This window comes from Mya arenaria, chromosome 17 (assembly GCF_026914265.1).
Source record: "Mya arenaria isolate MELC-2E11 chromosome 17, ASM2691426v1".
NCBI classification, from domain to species: domain Eukaryota; kingdom Metazoa; phylum Mollusca; class Bivalvia; order Myida; family Myidae; genus Mya; species Mya arenaria.
The window spans coordinates 21,514,444-21,536,449 of NC_069138.1; the positions used below are offsets into that span (position 1 = coordinate 21,514,444).

The following is a 22,006-nucleotide window of genomic DNA, read 5'->3' on the forward strand; positions in this document are numbered from 1 at the left end:
ACGAATCATTTCAACAGCTTGAGCGCGTTTTGCAAAAATACATTCTTACCTTATACAACAACTACCATGTTGTGCACGAGGAACGCGAGTGCTTAAGCTAATTTTGCACTAACCCTTTCCTCATTAATGATTTTGAAAATGAATACTTTCTTTCTGTACTTCGATACATTGGCTGGTTCAATACAAAAATAACCGAACATTTTTGATTAAATATATAAATAAAAATAAATTATATTTTACAGGTGCCATATTAGAAATTCGTTAAAGTGTACTGTGTACAAAATGAACTAAACAATTATGAACGAGGTACTGTATATACATATATTTTTTCTGAGTAATGATAATAAATCTATTTTTAATATATTTATTCTGTTTACTTTATTTCATAACGTTATAAATTATAAATACATATATAGCACATGAATGTTTTTTATCACAGGAAGGAAACTCAAAATACACGAGTGCATGTGCTGCAAAGTTCCTAGTGTCACAGTCAATAATATAAAAAAGAGATATTATGACCTTGTAACGAGATTATAAGTCCTAATTTTAACAAATTAGATCCTAATTTGGCGAAAATGCTGCAGTCTTTAATATTTTTTTTTTATTTGTTACCGCCTAATAAGGAGATACAATCACATTATTAGGATAAAATAAGTCCTAATCTTAATAAACTAAGAAGTCCTAATTAGAAGAAGTAATGTCCTTATCAGAAGATCTCCTAATTACGAGGTTATTAGATTCGTTATTTAGAGATGCTTATAAGAATAAGATATATCCTAATAACGAGATAGTATATCTTCAAATTATGATACTGTGGCACTGGAACTTCTCGTTAAGTGTTAGGTTTGGTAAGAAGGTAACTTGTGTGTTTTATGTAGGCGTTTTGTCAGCAAGAACAACATCGTGAATTGGACGTATGCACACATACTTCAGTTTCATTTCGCTGTGCTTGTTGGTCGTCAAGCGCGATGCAAACATGGTGATGTGGTAACTCGTCGCATATTTAAGACCCAGTTCAATACCAATGATTCAAAATACCAAATAACTATCCTATTATCACAATAATGTTAAGTAAGTACACATGTTCATCTAGGCGCCCTCTTCTGTAACTTGCGTTCCATTGTGTTGATCTTGCTGGCCAAGTGCTATGCAAACATCACGCAACTGAAATGTTTGTATATGCATGTACAGTTAGTAAGAAGATTTAGCTTACGATCCGTTTATAACTGAAACCAGTCGGTTTAACTAAGGTCAGATTACCATTTTAAATCGACATCTTTGCCAATGTTTTAAAGAATGTCCCTCCATTGGTTCAACTTATTTTATCTACACTGGACCCTTCTCTACTGAACGTAAAAAGGCGTATACCAAACGTGTTGATAGCTAGCGATATTTAAATATTAATGATAATTGTGTAGGTCGTCGTCTGGCGTCTATCGTTGAGTGTGTGTTGGCCATTTTGCGTTTGCTTTGAAAAAGCTTCTTGTTACAATGTTGGCTACTTGAATTTTCTTAACATGTACGTGTATTCAAAAATGATAAAAAAATAAGTATTTTAACATGTTTTCTTGACTCAATGCCCATGCAGAGCCTTTTTCTTTACCTATTTGCATACTCTACGACAAAAGAAAAAAATACGTGTATTTATTATATGCTTTCCGGTGTTTTATAGAGTTGTATTAGTGAAACATATCCAGAAACACTACAATGATTTTTTTGCTTCCTATTCTGTGAAACGGTATATGATTCTATAAACATAACTAGTACGATTTTCTGATTTTTTTTTAATGATAATGTTCTGATGATCAAACGTTTGTTGACATTTTGATTTTGGAGTTTCTTTGTTTCTCTCATTGACTTGTTTCCAAATATAATGTAAATGTTTAGACTTAACTTTTAGCCATATTCTTCTAGATTGTCTAACCAAACTCTGAAAAATACTAGTATTTAATATTTTTTTGTCTACTTTCACGTTGAACACAGGTAACATCAGAATAGCTTAAATTGTCACTTAATTGTAACCTTGATTTTATCGTGCCCCGATATTCTTCATCGTATTATTATGTGAAACCGGGCTATATCAATTATTCAATAGTTTCATTAGCACTGGTTTAAGGTGTTTTTCAAACGAGTTTGTTTGTTTTTTTGTCTTTTATAATATATAATAAAAATACTACGGAGGTACATTTGGAGTAATAGTGGTTAAAGTGTCCATCTCTCACCAAAGAGGTCGTCGGTTCGAACCCCACCAGTTGTTAGGTTTATTTCCAACTCCGTAATGATAACAGTACTGGCTTCTACTCAAGAAACGTATCCTAAACTAATTTATATCAGCTTATAGTTGTCTTCACAATCTAGCTCGATAAAAGTAGTATAAAACATACATTTCTTTTAAATAATAACAAACAAGTTACCCAGACATAAAATGTCCCTGCTCCGGCACTGGCTTTTCTAGCATCTATTTCAGAATGTTCATCAAGCATCTTTTCCACTTCTTTCTGGACAGATGGTTGTACGCTTACAGTATCAAATTGCCTTACACGTCTTATCATGCTGTCTTTACCAAGTCTGCCCATCAATACTTGAAGATCCTCCCAGTCCTTAAATGAAAATATTCAGAAAACACTCGCTTATATTGCTAATTGTCGTCGGTACAAGTAGGTAAAGTAAACATTTGTTGAATAATAGATTTGTGCAAATCGCTGAAAATAATTGTGTTTGTTACTTTTTTGAACGCGTGTCTCTATTGGCGTCGATATATATACATATGATATAAAACGAACACGAACATTTTTCGGTTACATGATTTATTTGTCGATGTTTTTTTTGGTCCTTTAAACGAGGGTTTCTCGTTAAATTTAGGCCTTTACCCTGTGCTTCTTAATAAGGTATTAGTTTATATTTTGGCTATAACACTTGTCCCTGTACATTCCTTTACATTGTCAATTGAATGATCAGTCTGTTAGTTTACCTTTAGCTTTGTTAGCAAATATATATCTAGCAAATTGCAGTTTTATCGTGATAGTATTTAGAGGAGCTTGACATGGAAGGACATAACAAGAAAAATTGGATGATGAAGTAGTTTATGAAATATATGTAAACAGAGTATAACCTACTTCAAGATCTGAACGCCTTTCTCCCAACATTAGGAAGGTCGCTCGCATGATGTCTTGAATGATTGGCTGTGGTATTTTATAACTTCGCAACTCAGATATTGTCGGCTGTTTCATCTCAAGGATATCATGTGCAATTTTGTTGAGATGCAACAGATGTTCTCTGATATCTTTAGCCTCATCCAGCTGTTTTGTAAGTTTGTCCCTGAAACGACTTTTCTCTCCCCTGGCGATTGCCTTTTCAAGAGTTTCAAGATGGCGCCTGTTCATGGCGTCTTCGAGTTCTAAATAAGATATTTCAGAAAAATCATATGTTTTTCTCTCCATCAATATCATTAATTTATATTAACTACAATCAATGAATATTTCATTAATTCAAATAATTATCTAAGATACTTGGCTCTACAAAGAAAACAAAGATTTTCTGTTTTAAAGATAAAGATTGAAGAAAAAGTTAAAATATCAAACTAGCAAACGATAAGTAATGATCTATATTAAACTCAAAACTGTAATACCTTTTCGGTCTTTCTTGTATTCTAGCGCATCTTCTGCTTTAGCAAGTTCGCCCTTATCTTCCATATCAAGCTTGTGGAAACGTTCAATTTCGCTCTCTAGTTCCGATAGGTTCTTTGTGCCACGGGTCTTAGACAGGTCCGTAACATTTCGTCTTGTTTTCTTTTCCTGCGGTGTCTGAAATGGTGTTAAATTGACAGTATGGTTGTCTGATTCATACCATAAGTAATGGAAATCACAGTTAAACTGGGTAAAATAAACATCTGCATTAAAAATTTCTTTTATCACATAAATTCAATGAGTTAATTTAAACGTGCTGAACCAAAAGCAATTCAATTGAAAGTATTTAACCTCCCATTTCCGCTGACGTTTCTTTTTCCCTGTTTCCGACGTCAATAAGTAGTTACAAACATTGTCATAGTCACTGTGGTTCTTTTGTTGCGCGTGGAGCGCCAATGCATACTCTCCTTCTTCGGGAACGTTCACAGCCACATGTACATTCCTGTTACGTTGTGTAGTCACGCAATATTGCTGTAACTCTTCTTTCGAAATCGTAGAATGAAGTAGTTCGGTCCTCACAACAATGTCCTTCGTCAACTTGAAGTTAAATTCCATATGTTTCTTGATGTTCATCTTCACCAAACCACTTTTGTGTGAGATGGCCTTTATCCCGGCAAGTTCGGTGTCCATAGTAGGCCCGTAACCAACCTTCCCTGGATTGAATGGAAGTGGTTTGACATCATCTTTTACCTCATCAGCTCTGATTTTAAATGCGCACATGTCACCTTCATAACCTTTCCCTCCTACTATCTGTAGCTTATATACTCCAGTTTCGGGAAAGCGAATGCCAAAGTCCCATCTTGAACCAGTTCTGTTCAAGAACACAAAATTGTTTAGTTGCAATGAAGACGAAATCTCTCTTCCTGATTCAACATGATTATAGTACAGTTCATAGTCAAGGGTAATGCCTCTTGGGTCTCCACAAGATATTTCAATATGGCACTCTCCATCTTTTGCAACTAAGCGGCCACTGAACTTACTGCGTATGTCTACTTTTTCATCGAAGTAATAACGGCGGACGTAAGGAATATCACAATATTTGGCAAAGTCCCAGGGCCGGTTTAAAAGTTGCCAACGTTTATCTTTTGCAAACGCATCAAAAATGAACATTTCAGGGTCGGTAAAGAAGTAATAGTCGTTGAAGTGTTTTATGGTTTTTCCAGATGACTCAACTTCCTTTTCCCTTACAGCCTTTCCTGAATTACAAAAACGTAGAATCACTGTAAGTACACACTCATCTGTTGCTTACCGTCTAAATATGTCCATAAACATAATAATATAAACTGCTTCCTGTTGCAAACACTTGCTTCCGATCAATGAATGCCGTGTCAAAGTATGTACAAATTTACCACACGACCTACTTCCTAATGGTTGCAGCATTTATGAAAGTCATAAAAATGAAATACACGGTGTAACAATGAAAACAGAGGTGTGAAAGCACAAATAGTTTAAATGATATTTAATAAAGAAACGAGTTCATGGATTTCGCTTACACCCCACCTCATCACGAACGCAAACTAAATGTAGTTTACCTTTGACTTCAACTTTTGTGTACACTCCAGTTGAATGTCCAACCACTGCAGAACATGCCCACAAAGGGAAAACGATACGCCATCCCCCGGCTACATATACGGCATTCCAACTATTGTTTAGTTTTTTCACATCATCGTCAGAATCGCCAACCTTATATCCGGCACTCTTTGCATACCCGTCGATGATAACGCATTGTATACCCGCCTTCCTAAAATTTACACGAACCTGAGCTACATTGTTCATGCATTTACATAGTCAACCATATCTTAAAAACGTATGATTATCGAAATAAAATTGCATATATGCATTTTATAACTAAACTTATTTTATCCTATAGTTTTATGATTTGTGAAGCTCTGTTCCCAGTTATGAATATTTTAAGAACATTGCTTAAACTACGCAACTGTTCTCAAGAACACTTCCTGCGTACATTAGTTCAATTTTGTATTGAATGTTAACGGAACGGAATCATTTCAAATTTCAAATGTTGGTGTATATATTTAATTGTTAATTTTTTAACCAAATATGGTATTTGAATATTCCTAAAAAAATAGATGTTGAGTAGTAACTCAAGAGCATTTCTTGTCTTGATCTATGACAACCAAATAGTATCAATATTAACAAACACAATTATATTGACATTATTTGTGAGATAGTATTATTATTCTTTATTGTAAAAACACAGAAAGATAATATTTAGACTATGTTTGTCTTTTAAGTAGTAAATAAGTTACCTTCGTGTGAAACTGGGGCCTGATTATAATAAGAACATAGGTAAAGTGCTGTGCTCATGATTGGTTTAATGTTAAGTGCATTTGTATAATTCCAACAAGCTTGCTGACCTGCATAAAAGAGCAAAGAATGAAGAATAGGAAGCTCTGTTGTCTTTCATCAGCTTCATAATTCCACGTGGTGTGTCACTTCCGGTCACGTTGCTATAGTTACCATCATCTATTTCCTGATTGGCCATCCAAATAAACAGTGCGCGTACTTTCTCTACGTCATTTTTACATTCTGATGTTAGGTACGCAATGAGTTCTTCATAGCTGTCTGCCAAGTTGTCGGGCGCCTATTCAAATATAATTAAAAAGAAATATATTGACAAATTATTTTTTCCACTTTCCTATCCTCACTGAGCAAATTTGATTTAGGTTTTATCATTATTTGCATAGATTTTAAATGATCACACACTGTCTTTTCTTAAGCTTACCTGATTAACATAGACTAATATGTTTTAAGCACGATAAAGTATTTACCACCCAAATTATATCGAAAAATAAAATCAGAAAAAAGGTAAAGCTACTATTACTAAACATTTGAATACATGATATTATCAAGCAGTTAATTTTCGCATAGACGCAGAAAATAATATGCCAATTATAAAAAAAACGTTTGATTGTAGTTGCCGAACTGTGATGACCAGTGGATTGCTATTGGACTGATAACAATTAACTACAGATATTTTATAGGCAGAAATGTATTCAGTTTACTGCCTGCATGATAAACGCATGTTAATTCAAAAGGAGTGCTCCCCCATAATCAAATTATTTATACATACAATACCACTACCCAAATATATAACGCATACAATTATTTACTCCTAAGCTCAAAAATATTTTATCGGCTCATTATCTATGAGTCAGTTTAAATACCGTAAAAAGACGCATGGATTAAGGACCTTCTTATACGAATAATCTTACCGCTCTCGCCCTCGCTTCAACTCCCTTTAACTTCTGTGGATTAAATATGTCAGCTTTCCTGTCAGGCGGTTCCTTGGCAACAGGATAGCCATGCTCAGTTTTCGGAACATCCACCTGGATTTAAAATATATTTTGTTCACATTAACATCGTAACCAGGAATCGCGTAGTAACATAAACCTTGACTTGGAGTGTATTTTTAGTTTATTTTAATAAATTAGGTGACTCAATATGTATAACAATCTGCCATAAATGTTGCAAAAATGTTTCAAGGCAACGATTTTTGAACATCAAATATGATAAGCACATTTTAAAGAAGGTGGCTAGGCAATACGTTTGAATCATCAGTTTTGATTTGCAATATCAATAATTATTGATATTAAGTATGTCAATATTTCTGCCTCTTTTTATAGGCATCGCCAATATCAAATTGCAATACTAACAGATTATTTTGGGGTTAATTATGTCGGCTTCACAGCAGGATTAGCAGCACGGTAGGTGCGCATAGTTTTTTTGAAATTAAAACATGATTTGAAATAAAAAGAAAAACCACTGAAAGAGGTTGTTCGCAATTTATACATTTGTAATCCTTATTACAGTTTTCATGTTTTTCCAATGCGTCAATGAAGTATTACTACGATCAATCAATAACAATTTAATTAAACCACATTCCAAATATACGGACAAAGAAATGGGGATCGACTCCGAGATACATTTCATAAAGAGAAAGTCTTCATTTATAATGCATTCCTACATTCAATTTCTCAATCCGGAGGTATTAATTTCTTGACATATTACGACCATAACCAATAATACAAACGTAGAATACGACGCTAATATGATAGATTGCATTATTTGTTAATAATTGTATGGATAATAGTTTTTAAACATAATATCATATTACACTTTAAGCAAATTCAATAAAGACGCTTACATCTTCTATTTCCGGTTCCTGTTTCAGTTCCGGATGGTTGTTTTCTCGTTTCCGGTTAGTCTCGTTTTCAGCCCCTACATTACTTCCCGAAGATTTGGCTTTTGGAGATTTCTTTGCAACTGGTTGATTGTTATTGGTGTCAGGAGAGGAGGAGCTACAACCCATTGTTACCTATTTGTACCTGAAATTGATAGTGAGGTGAATATCAGGTAGAGTTATTAAAGAAAATTCAATTGATCCATAGGGCCAACGCCGTGATTTAAGTAACAAAATTACTACTACAATCCTATCTAATGACCTTAAGGATTAAATGTCAATGATGAAATGTTAATAATCAACTAGAGACACATAATACGATGATTTGTTGTTATCTGGATCAATTCGGCAATGTGTTGAGCGGTATAGGAATAAATAAAGACATTGTTCTACGGTGATAAGCCAATATCCGACAAGGATACTGTTTAAAAATCAAAAGTCAAGAGAAAAACAAATAAACTAATAACACGCATGCAGGACAAAAAAAACCTTAATTCATCACTAACGATAAATATGACTGCGGTTAAAAACAACATTTGTTTAAACAAAACATATTCATATGAGTTAGTGGTGAAATTCGGGAGTATCGGGAACAAAATTACAAAAACCCCAGTGAATTTGAGTTAGCGTGAATCAACATTAATTATCTAACATGCAATGTTAACCTTAATGCTATTTCACATATTTTCACATGTAAATACGAACATTTAAATTTACTCCGTGTATATATTGTAAATTAAATACGTTTTACAAATAATGGCATATACCTATTTACCTTAATTCTTGCTTATAATTTTATTCAAGAAGACCGAATGTAAGTCCAATTTCATTTTTTTTTATCGTAAGTAAAAGTCCACGCTACTTTCTCTATGTGTAAACCGTCAAAATGTCATACTATTTCTTTATCATTCATAAAAATTCAACTATTGTTGAGTTCTTTAGGATACAAATTGCGTCTTTCTGTTAATTTTCCTAATAACAGCCCTGTTTAAAATATCATCTTGCATTCCTTTCAAACGGAGGCGAAATTCACTTAAAATATTGGTAATACATTTGTCAACCTCGATCGATGAAATTGTTCAGTGCTCACAAGAAGCAATCATTCATAATGACAAAATGTTATTCTGTTTACTCAGATTTCTAACGTTAACCAATCGATCAGTAAAAGAATGTAAAGTTAACAAATGTCTTTTTTATTTTGTTTATTTTACAATTAAAACATATATCAAAATTTAAACAGAAGAAAAAAGGAGGCCTATGTTCCAATATTCTGATTTTAAGTCTGAATAAGGAGTCTTATCAGGCGCGTAGCAAGGGCCAATTTTTGGACTACGCAGATGAATGACGGACAGCATATCAACCCCTTCACCCCATACCCCCTTCGGTTTTTATTAGTTCGGGGCTTTATGTATGTAAAAACCTTCGACTTTTCAAAGTTTCATTACACAACTGCGTATTTGCTACGCACCTGCTTACATTGTGGATAGTCTCGAAAAATCCATTTAATCTATTTAAGAACATTATGAATTGCATCTTCATTTTGAATATGAAAACATTTAAGAAAAACTTAATGTCGTTTTATAATTTTCAGCAACAAACCCACTAATGTCTGAAGAATATCCACAAGCTTACTCGTACAAATATTGCACACCAACCATGTATACAAAAATACAAATATTTCAAAAATCGATGAGGGACGAGCATATTGTACTACGAAATAAACAAACGTACTTTACCGGAAAAAGAAACAAACCTTTAACATTAATACTTAACAAAATGACTGCCTACACATTTTTCTCACAATATTCCTTATCTCAAAAAGAAATATATCAAAGTTGATTCATCTATTTTAAAGTAAGTTTATCTTCTTTTATTTCAAAACAACTTGACAGCGAGTTACCTGTAGGGTGTGTTTGACAGTTGGCCTTTATCTGTATTAGCTTTGTTACGGTAAAGGACCACTTCAAACCAATACGATACGTCATTTATCATTCGGAAAACTATAAACATAAGGCAAAATATCTTACAGAGCCAAGCTCACAGAACCTTATGTAATACTGTATCGTAGCACGACGATCCGATCCCACTTTACAGAACAGAACAGAACAAAACAGAATTTATTACATGTAAACTATGCAGTTTTTCCGATCCCACTTTACAAATATAGACAATAGATAAAACTACCATTAAAGAGGGTGTTACTCTCCTCGCCTCGCCCCCGCAAAAAAACTGGTTTGGTTAGAGTTACATCATTTTCAAAAACAGGTACGGTAGGTTAGCCTTTTCTTGTTAGGCTTTATGTAAGAGTGTCATTTTCATCATTGTAGAATGCTGTTAAAGTAATCTTCATTAAAAAGTTTTAAATATTTGTTTTGCAAACTGACTGCACCTATTTCGTAATTAGGGTCGGGTTACCCGAACCAAGTGTTTTCTTAAGCCTTAATGCACCAGTCAATTGTAACCACGGCCCTCCCAGGTCCGGGGAATAGCGGGGACTTTGACTTTCGGTCCAGCAAAGCCTGGGTAAAATTCCCGCCCTGCGGGAACGAACCGCTGATAAAATCCCCGCAAAATCCCCCCGCACCTCCGGGAGCCTAGGTAAGGCCCATACCCCGCTATTTTTGGCGCAAAGACAAAACCACCGCATTCACCCGGCACTGCGGGGCCACCTGAAAGGTAAAAACACGGCCCATTTTCCCGGCTATCCCTGGCATACACCCGGACCTGGGGGGGGGGGGCGTGGTTACAATTGATTGGTGCATAACATCTATGGAAAATTTAGAATAAACAACTTTTAGAAAATGAACTGTACCTGCAATCGTGCTTAAATAACTTGTCTTCCTATTCTGAGGAGATCGCAGATACTCGACTCTCTGCACTGGGGCAGTACTTTGGTAATTAGAATTGTAGTTTATATTGATCTGTATAGGAAACAGATATAATTCATTAAACCACAACATTAAATTAAAATAACAATGCAATCGTTTCTCTCTTCAAGCAATAGATGTTAAATATTCATAAAAAAATAACTTGGCTGTAAATCGATCAAGTGAAAGCGCAACATTGACTTAAAGTTTCAACTACTATTGTTTTTCTCTAAAAGGGACACGATAAATGCATGTTGATGAAAACACATTTGTTTTTATTTAAATGCAGTAATAATTTTAAAGATGCACCCTTACTCCCAAATAAGATGTACCACAATTAATACAAAGTGTTTTAATTTACCGAAATGGGTTAAAACATATCACAAAAAATGGTTCTTATGAAGGATATCGTGTTTAATTTGAAGGAATGGTGCAGTAAACATGGCTATTTCTATCTAATGAGACATAGCTGATCACTGTAAATCTTTTAGCACTCACCAATCATTTAATACATGTGCGTTTTTAACAACTAAATAAATGGTTATAAACTTGTTATCACTAATTGATATTTTTCATTAAGGCATTATTTAGTAAGTAGTTAAAGGTTTATCTCTGAAAATTTATGTTTGTTATGCACCAGTCAATTGTAATCACGGCCCCCCAGGTCCGGGGAATAGCCGGGACTTTGACTTTCGGTCCAGCCAACCCCGGGTAAAATCAAGGCCCAATCTCCGCTAAATTTGGCGCTATGACAAAACCACCGCGGTCACCCGGCCCTGCGGGGCCACCTGGAAAGTAAAAACACGGCCCTTTTCCCCGGCTATCCCCGGTATGCCCCCGGACCTGGGAGGGGGGGGGGCGTGGTTACAATTGACTGGTGCATTATACATGTGTTTGTATTGATTTTAAATAATATAGTCACTTTAACTCATCTGACTTAAATGATTAAAACAAGAAAGCAAATGATACGTGAATAGATAAAATAATGTAAACTATATTTTGGCGCCTTTTTTCAGAATTTTGTGGCCACGTAGCTATAAATTACACCCTTTTATCTGTACACACATCGTTTGTTAGTGTGTTTATCATTAACGTCAAATGAGTTAATAATTTATTAAATTAGAAAAATGCATCAACCTATACGATGCCAGGGGCGTAGCTAGACATAAAACAACTTGTAGGCCCGATGTTTCCAGTTGAGTTATGGGAACCCCCTCTAGATTTCTTGAGTAGTTATTAGTTTTTATTGCATTTTTTATGGTTATTTAAATTTAAATTTTGCCATTTTTTTTAAAAAAGTTGTAGGCCCAGCCTACATGGCCTATATGTAGCTAAGCCACTGCTTGCCCAAATGTTCATAAAAACTTGGCTGTAAATCGAGCACTTATGAAATGATAAACCATTTGTTGACTGTTTACTACTCGATGGTCGTATATCATTTAACCCTATCAATGTCAAAATATTAGACTATCTCTAAGGCGGTAACAGTGTATGCCTTTAAATATGCAATTTAACAGTTTTAAACGGCACGGCAAACAAATGAAAACTTCAAATACATTAATATTGTCAGCTAAAGATTGTGAAAGAGGTTTAATAAATTTCAATACGTAATTCATGCCAAAAACTGTGTTCGTTAAACATTTTCCATGTTTGCAACAGCTTGGTCATTATTTTTGTTTCAGTCTTCCATCTAAATATTAAAGCTGCGCTCTCATAGATTGACTCTCTTGGCAACACTGTTTTGTCTTTGAATGAACCAATCTTCGCGTTAATATCTAAAAACCAGAGAAATAAAACTGGTGACAAAAGATCAGATCGCAGGTTTTTTAATATTAACGTTCGGGAGTTTATGTGGCTAAAAGCGTTACTAACGCTTTAAGAAAAGTAGGTATGTGAAGTTGGCATGTACATTGTACATCGTAGTTCAGCTTGTAATTCGTCAATTACAAGCTTGTAGTTGGGTATTCAGCGTGTAGTTCGGCTTGTATATTGTACATAGTAATTCAACTTGTAGTTCGCCAATTACAAGCTTGTAGTTGGGTATTCAACTTGTAGTTCGGCTTGTATATTGTACATTGTAATTCAACTTGTAGTTCGCCAATTACAAGCTTGTAGTTGGGTATTCAGCTTGTAGTTCGGCTTGTATATTGTACATAGTAATTCAACTTGTAGTTCGCCAATTACAAGCTTGTAGTTGGGTATTCAACTTGTAGTTCGGCTTGTATATTGTACATTGTAATTCAATTTGTAGTTCGCCAATTACAAGCTTGTAGTTGGGTATTCAACTTGTAGTTCGGCTTGTATATTGTACATTGTAATTCAATTTGTAGTTCGCCAATTACAAGCTTGTAGTTGGGTACTCAGCTTGTAGATCGGCTTGTATATTGTACATAGTAATTCAACTTGTAGTTCGCCAATTACAAGCTTGTAGTTGGGTATTCAACTTGTAGTTCGCCAATTACAAGCTTGTAGTTGGGTACTCAGCTTGTAGATCGGCTTGTATATTGTACATAGTAATTCAACTTGTAGTTCGCCAATTACAAGCGTGTAGTTGGGTATTCAACTTGTAGTTCGGCTCGTATATTGTACATAGTAATTCAACAAGCTGATGCTATTGTCCGAACTACAAGATGAATACCCAACTACTAGCTTGTAATTCAAATAAAATGTGTGCTGATGTATTTGGTCCGAACTACAAGATGAATATCCAACTACTAGCTTGTAATTCAAATATAATGTGTGCTGATGTATTTGGTCCGAACTACAAGATGAATACCCAACTACTAGCTTGTAATTCAAATACAACGTATGCTGATGTATTTGGTCCGAACTACAAGATGAATACCCAACTACTAGCTTGTAATTCAACTATAATGTATGCTAATGTATTTGTCCGAATTACAAGATAAATACCCAACTACTAGCTTGTAATTCAAATATAATGTGTGCTGATGTATTTGGTCCGAACTACAAGATGAATACCCAACTACTAGCTTGTAATTCAAATATAATGTATGCTGATGTATTTGGTCCGAACTACAAGATAAATACCCAACTACTAGCTTGTAATTCAAATATAATGTGTGCTAATGTATTTGTCCGAACTACAAGATGAATACCCAACTACTAACTTGTAATTCAGATATAATGTGTGCTGATGTATTTGGTCCGAACTACAAGATGAATATCCAACTACTAGCTTGTAATTCAAATATAATGTATGCTAATGTATTTGTCCGAACTACAAGATGAATACCCAACTACTAGCTTGTAATTCAGATATAATGTATGCTGATGTAATTGGTCCGAACTACAAGATGAATACCCAACTACTAGCTTGTAATTCAAATACAACGTATGCTGATGTTTTTGGTCCGAACTACAAGATGAATACTCAACTACTAGCTTGTAATCCAAATATAATGTATGCTAATGTATTTGTCCGAACTACAAGATGAATACCCAACTACTAGCTTGTAATTCAAATATAATGTATGCTAATGTATTTGTCCGAACTACAAGATGAATACCCAACTACTAGCTTGTAATTCAGATATAATGTATGCTGATGTATTTGGTCCGAACTACAAGATGAATACCCAACTACTAGCTTGTAATTCAAATATAATGTGTGCTGATGTATTTGGTCCGAACTACAAGATGAATACCCAACTACTAGCTTGTAATTCAAATATAATGTATGCTAATGTATTTGTCCGAACTACAAGATGAATACCCAACTACTAGCTTGTAATTCAAATATAATGTATGCTGATGTATTTGGTCCGAACTACAAGATGAATACCCAACTACTAGCTTGTAATTCAAATATTATAAATGCTGGTGCAGTTAGGGTGAACTACAAGCTGAATACCGATATACAAGCTTGTAATTGGCGAACTACAAGTTAAATTACGATGTACAATGTACCAGCCGATCTACAAGCTGAATACCCAACTACAAGCTTGTAATTGGCGAACTACAAGTTGAATTACTATGTACAATATACGAGCCGAACTACAAGCTGAATACTCAACTACAAGCTTGTAATTGGCGAACTACAAGTTGAATACCCAACTACAAGCTTGTAATTGGCGAACTACAAGTTGAATTACTATGTACAATATACAAGCCGAACTACAAGCTGAAAACCCAACTACAAGCTTGTAATTGACGAATTACAAGCTGAACTACGATGTACAATGTACAAGCCAACTTCACATACCTAAGAAAAGTGAGCTTTTCGGCATAAAACTTCAATTGAACATAAATATGAAAAACGGCAATCTGATCCTTTGTCAGTAGTCTTATATCACTGGTTCTCCTCAGATATTTACGCACAAATCGGCTCATTTCATGAGAAAAAATAAAGTAGTCAAAACGGTCAATCTGTGACAGTGTAGCTTTAAAAAATAAAAATGTAATTCTGTGTGATCATAATGCAATGTTAATATACTCGGTAAAAGATTTTGTTATTTTTTTAACATTTTCTACTTAAAATGCATTTCTGCTGAAAACCCCCACATCAGTTCATCCATCAAGGGGTACCTTCAATAGGATATAAGCCACCTGAAAGTGGTAGAGTAAACATTTTACCCTTCGCGATGGCTCTTTCGGGGATATCCGGCATATACGTGACATTGGACATCGAGCACCTTTAAAATTAAATTTCACTTAACAATGATATGGGTATACGCTAGTGCTACAACCATTAACATACATTCTATCGAATGGCAATGTTTGGGATTGCTTCTTTGATACTGTTAATTAAAACTAAACTTAGCCGTACTGAAACTTAACTTTTGATTTTAGTTCGATATGAAAATACGTCTCTGAATATTGATATCTGCTGTTTTCGTGTTTACACTCATGCGGAATTCCTCGACCATTTTCCATCGAAAACCACCTCGGATGTATCAAGTAGAAGTAGTTTGAATAACATAACTTATTAATTTTATTGTTTAAGATTTTTTTATTTTAATTCATTTGAGTTTTAAATGATTTTCATTGAAGTGTATTATGGCATTAATAATTAAGAATTTCCAAGAATAACGCAATTACGTTTTACCGCTAAATAGAAATTACTACGCGATCTACTTGCTGCGTAGTAAAATGTCTGACACTGTAAACCGTCCATTTACATTAAAGGATGATTTCGATGGCGACAATATGAATATGCGGCATATGGCGGGTTTTCGCATTTCAACACTGTTTCAATGAGAAAATTGAAATACAGAAATCTACCACCAAACTATTGGGACGATATATAACATAAAACACACAAATAAACGCATATTTTGGTAGAAAACATTAAATTCATCTCGATATAGCAAATATGTAATATCGACCACCCACGAACTGCAATTTAAATATTTCAACTTGATCAAAACCGTATCTTATCAAATACATTTCTATTGTAACAAAATAGAAAGGTGGAATGTTCACAACGATGCGTCAAATAATCACGCCGGTATAATAAACTTCACAGGGAAATATTGTCGGTTGCTAACAACACAAACCGTAGCTATTGACAGGCGGATAATCTAGCACGGTTTCCGGAAACCGGCCGTATTGATCACATGAAATGTGAAAAGATAATGCATCGATGTCGGCATCTCTTTAACATTGTCATGTATAGATTGATTGTAATGAGGTTTAGTACATGCATTTTATCATGTTTATTAAGTTGATATTGATCTTTTAAAGTACATGTTTACAAGTACCTGCCTTTGATATCGAACTATCAAATATTTTACGTTTTAAATCCAATTGAGATAATATACATCACGTTTTTAGAGAATGACACATGATTTTTAAATAATTATTAAAATTAGCATGAAAGTTCATTGTAATCTTTTAGTGAACATTAAGAAACTTATTCTAAATGGAACACATGGTTTATCAAGGTCAAACTTAAATCGGTTTCTTGTTTAAGCTGAAAATGTGTTATTTAAGATTGTTCTGTATTTCGTTTGGCTCTCAGCTTGTGATGTATAGTCTAATGAAGCACATATGGTGATAACACGCAAAATTAAACACAACTAAACGCGAACTAAATACGAAATGAACTTGTTTATATCTACTCTAAAAGATATCTTCATCCACTCGTTCATAAAATAAGATTAGACAGAGAGCTATGAAACACTTTACAGACATTGTAATGTGAATGATATTCCCTATCAAATATTCTGGATTTATTACTAAATCCATGTGATAAACACAAGATTTGCTTATCAACACTGTAACGTGAAACACATTTGCAATTGAGCAGTGGAGTTGCTTATTTAGGCTTTGTGTTGATTACAAATAAGCGCATGTCAAGATAAATTGATAAATTTGAAAATTTAATTCCCTGCAATTTGTTATTTTATGTTTTGAAACTTCTCTGTAAGTTAGACGTTCAGTGTGTCTTGTTTGATGCCTGCAAGGTCTTGATCATTATGCACTAATACAAGATCTTTGTAAATTTGCTGGCTACGAGGTCCGAATTGCAGACTCAGGCTCAGAAACTGAATTCTTAAATCTCTCAACATATCTTGAATGTAGCTATTGTTGTAAGCCTGATTGTAAAGCCTATACTTTGTCACAGATACAGCATTTTTTACTAAAGTTGCTGTTGAAGTAGTATTTTTTCAGCAAAATTAAGAATTTGCTTTCCTGAGTCTGAGTCTGAAACTCAATCTCAAGATGTTATGCACCAGTCAATTGTAACCACGCCCCCAGGTCCGGGGAATAGCGGGCACTTTGACTTTCGATCCAACTTAGCTTAGATTTAGGTAAAATCCCCGCCCTGCGTAGACGAACTACTAGTGAAATCCCCGCCAAATGCTCCCGCACCCCTGGGACCTAGATAAGCCCCATTCCCCGCTATTCTGAACGCTGAGACAAAACATACGCATGCACCCTGCACGGCGGGGCCACCTGGAAGGTAAAAACACGGCCCATTTTCCCGGCTATCCCCTGTATATCCCCGGACCTGGGGGGGGGGGGGGCGTGGTTGCAATTGACTGGCGTATTATTAAATATATGCCCTGATCCCAATATCACGAAAATACTTCGAACAAATCTCAAGCTAAGTCTCAACTCATTTTACCACATAGCATCAAAAGTTATTTAAACCATACAGCCGAAACCCATTCGCTCCAACTCGCTTGGCTCGAATTCATCGTTGGCTCGAAGTAGATGAAAGGACCGAATTTTCCGAGGCTCGAGGTATTTTCAGCGGTCTCTTGGAGTTCAAGCGAACGGAGTTCGACTGTATATGTTGTTCACCTTTAAGAAGGCGCATTCTATCATGAAATAAGTTGATAAAAGTTGATTCTAAGAGAAAACTGTAGTCGCCATTGCGTTCAAACAAATCATTTTTAACCTAAATTGTAAATGCTTTTCTGGAAAAAAACTGTTATTTTATTAACACGAAATCAGGTTTATATCAGGAGATTACCAACCACATGATATGCGCACTATTTTACAGAAGTAGTATTCTGTCTCAATAAAATTATTAATCAACTAATTATCAAACAATGTTGAGCCGAGTTTACAGCGCTTATGTATTTCAAAATTTTAAATGTAAAAGTATAGAAGTTGCATTTTTATACTTACGTGAATTAAAGCAAGCCACACTTAAATGAAATTCAAAATTTTGCATTAAAAACGATGGTATATCCCATTCACATGCAGCACATAAAAGTCTACCGATTCAAATTTATCTAAAGTTTAAAATATTATCTTTGATATCTCAAATTCTCTGCATTCAGACAGACAGAATACTCACACAAAGGATATTGACTCATTTGACAATAACCTTCCTATTCATGGAAGGCCTACCCGATAGTTTTGTCGTAAAATATCTTTTAACGAAGCGTCAGCCACAATAGTGCGTTATCGGATGTCTACTCGTTTCATTAAAGGCACATTAGCTGTAACGTTGATGTAATCAAATATCAAATATATCTGAATTTTAAGCGATATGAACAATATCAGTTGTATCATAAAATTAGTTTAATAAAAATATTCACCAAATCGAAAATAGATGTACCCGCAGCAGGGATAGAACCGGAAACCTCTCGATCAGCAGACGAGACCGTATCCACTAAACCATGGTGACATGTTTGTTTATATATATAAAAACACATGCACACAATGTGTATGCTTTGACGCATTTAAAAACATTCGAGCCAAAATGTTCATCTATTGGTATATTAGGTCTAAGTTTGTTTGAAGGCCGCTTAAACATGCTTTTTAGCAAAGTTCTCCTGACCACTTTGTCGACATGTTTGGCCGTAAGACAAGAGGATAACAAAAAGTGTTTAAAAGGAATCATGCATCTTGTAATTTATTTCTGAATTCGTTTGTTAAACCAAATACGCAGGTCAAAATAGAGTATGTGCCTTTAAATCATGTATCGATTGATTACACATTTGTCAAACATAATTATTCTATGAAAGCAAAAGCAGAAATAATCACGTTATTATCGCAGTTCATAAAATTGCTCTGTTTAATCATCATATTTTCTATATCTTTAAGAAAACAAACAAAGTAAAATCAATATCAATTTCTATAAGCATTATTGAATTGGTCCCTTATTAACATGATTGACAATTCAACGCCGGATACCCCTGGTTACAATGTTTCAAAAACGCATCAATCTCAAGTCATTTTAAATCTTCACATCAATTGTAAATGAAAACCTTTTTTGAAAATGTAGATTTATAACGACTTCCAAGATACAAAAGAAAAATAAAATTAAAGAAAAAAGTAATTGAGAACGACTCATTGATTTCCATCGTCGGCAACCAAGGTACTTTCGTCCGTTACACTTCATACATACCGTGGAACAGTCTGACCGTTTTGATATAAGGCCATACCAAATCGTTTCTATGTTTAAAGTCCGCGGACGGATAGGTTTTGGGCATCGTCGGCAACCACGGTACTTTTTTTCGTTACACTTCATACACAACGAAGCATAGCGCAGTGTGTATCGGGGGTTTCCGACGATGATTGATTTCTAGCAATTACTCATGTACATTTATTGCTCTACAATAAGTTTTTTTGAAATATTGACAAAATGCCTTTATCAACCCATTTTATCAGAAACATAAGCCTTTGAAAAGAGTAAAAACAGACAGTATTTGAATCATACCATGCTCTTAAAGCTGCACTCTCACAGACTGGCCATTTTAACAACTTTTTATTTTTTTGTCCTGGAAATAGCAAACTTTTTCGTAATATCTGAAAACCAATGATATAGGATTGCTGACAAAAATACAGATTCGTAGATTCGTAGATTTTCATAATTCTGTTCGAAAAATAATGTTATATGGTTTAAACCGTTACTAACCGTTTAAGAAAAACGCATAAAACATCAGTTTTTGAACTTAAATATAAATCTCGAGTATAATTCTTGCATTTTTAGACTATCTGCGCGCAGATAGTCTTAAGACCACGAACTCCAAAGAACTACTTCTATTCATGTCGTTTTAACCCATTTTTTGTCCCAATGCGCTCTAATTTTAGCGGAATAACGTCGAAACCATAAAAATAGATTGGTTGTGTTGCAGTCCGAGTATGAGTTTATGCTTGTTCGGCTATTTCCGCGCTGTAATTATGTATCCCGGCGTTTTATTTTTAGCAGAATATAACTATTTTTAGATAGTTATATTTATCCGATTAATGAGGGTCAAGATAATGGAGGCTCTGGTAGGAAAATAACATATTGATATTCACTCTAAGATTAGCCCATGATGTTTCAGAAATGATTACCGACCGCTAGTGTCCCATCGCCTGCAGGATTTGTTATTATAACCTGACGTGACCCTGAAGCACGCTTATTTGTAATGGTGCTTTCTTATTTGGCTTTTATGAGATAAGAAACAAAAATAATTGTATCTGCTGTATCCATCATATATTTTTTTAATAAAACCAGTCAAAACTATTCAAAATGTTATAGAAAGGTGGTGACTTCAATTGAAGGATAAGCATAATGACATTTTTAGAGACCCAACAAATACCCAATGAATCTCCAGTGTCTTTTAGATAAAAACATGAAAACATGATATCCCGCTTCGAATCTACCTATTGTCTGCTAGCATTATATAACCTTTATGGCTACTTTTTTGCGTGAGTTTTAGTATTAAAACAATCCGGTTGTGTTCTCAATGGTTTGTTTATGAGAGAAATGTCTTCATTTGGTCAATATAATCTTCATGTATTATATTTATTATATTTTCATCCTACTTCGAATCTACCACACTGTAATTATTGCCTGCTACCTAAGTACTTTAGTTATATTGGGGCCTGGTACTCTTTTGGTTTATGATATACTTGTGTGATGTTTACGGAATGGCGTTGATGTTAAACATTAGTGTATTTATTGGTCTCTACTCTTCCTGCTTGCGAATGACATCCTGGGCTTTCATTGGCCATCCTAAATTATAACATAAACGTCTGAAATATGAAGTCTAAAGTCTGGAGCATTTTGACAATAGTTTTCTATATTGCCAGGCAAAATCGAAATCAAAATGAAATCGATGATTAGGTTAAATCTAAAAACATCTCGAATTAAGTAAGATCTGCTTAACTTCAAAACATATTGTAAAATAATGTATGTTTTACATTGACAATCATTTCCACAAATTTAAATGAAACATGAATTTATGAACATTTGTTTTTGTGTACATCCGACTTTTGCACTGTGGAAGGCCCTTAAACAAACAAAGGAGTTATTTACAAGATTTACCTGAACATTCAGGATCACCAGACAGCACTTGGAGAGCAGTTAAATTTTCACACCAGTCGACAATCAATTATCTGCTGGTTCATTCTTGGTTTTAACTTTTAAGTCATAACACTTAAGAATGCGCAGACTAATCAAATAGTTCAGTAAAATTGTATTTGGCCATTAGAGCGATGGAAGTGACGCCAACACGATTATGCAGTAAACCATTGTTCATTCAGCTGCCAACTTGTTTATTCATGAAGAGCATCTCGACTTAATGTCATTATAGATGTACAGACTCGTAGATCAGACAGAAATTATTCATCCGATTTGCGAAACATTTTAAACATTATCTTTAAATGCTCTAAAACTGCGTTGTATGGTAATTGATGCATTGCAGTCTAATTCAAATACACTTATGGGTATCTGTAACTTCGTAAGTTATGATTATAATAAGACTGTTAATACGATTTTTAAAGCAGATAACTAGCTTCCACAGAACAGTTTGACATTTAAGCTTTTTTGCTTTAAT

At 34.5% G+C, this 22,006-nt stretch overlaps 1 protein-coding gene across 5 annotated transcripts; it reads right to left on the bottom strand.

The window, feature by feature from the left end:
- Positions 1–348: 348 nt before the first annotated feature.
- LOC128223021 (lim and transglutaminase domain protein ltd-1-like) lies at positions 349–18,575 on the bottom strand. Of its 5 annotated transcripts, XM_052932257.1 has the most exons (11): positions 18,360–18,519; positions 10,703–10,811; positions 7,855–8,035; positions 6,923–7,036; positions 6,065–6,291; positions 5,222–5,430; positions 3,981–4,885; positions 3,632–3,806; positions 3,120–3,400; positions 2,418–2,603; positions 349–1,167 (listed from the first exon to the last, which is right to left on the bottom strand). In XM_052932257.1, exons 3-11 carry the CDS (start codon positions 8,017–8,019, stop codon positions 1,093–1,095), a joined length of 2,337 nt encoding a protein of 778 aa, XP_052788217.1. In that variant the 5' UTR covers positions 8,020–8,035; positions 10,703–10,811; positions 18,360–18,519; the 3' UTR covers positions 349–1,092. The 5 variants fall into 5 exon arrangements, with proteins under 5 accessions (XP_052788217.1, XP_052788218.1, XP_052788215.1 ...); XM_052932258.1 differs by lacking the exons at positions 10,703–10,811; positions 18,360–18,519 and adding an exon at positions 18,532–18,575; XM_052932255.1 differs by lacking the exon at positions 10,703–10,811.
- Positions 18,576–22,006: the final 3,431 nt, after the last annotated feature.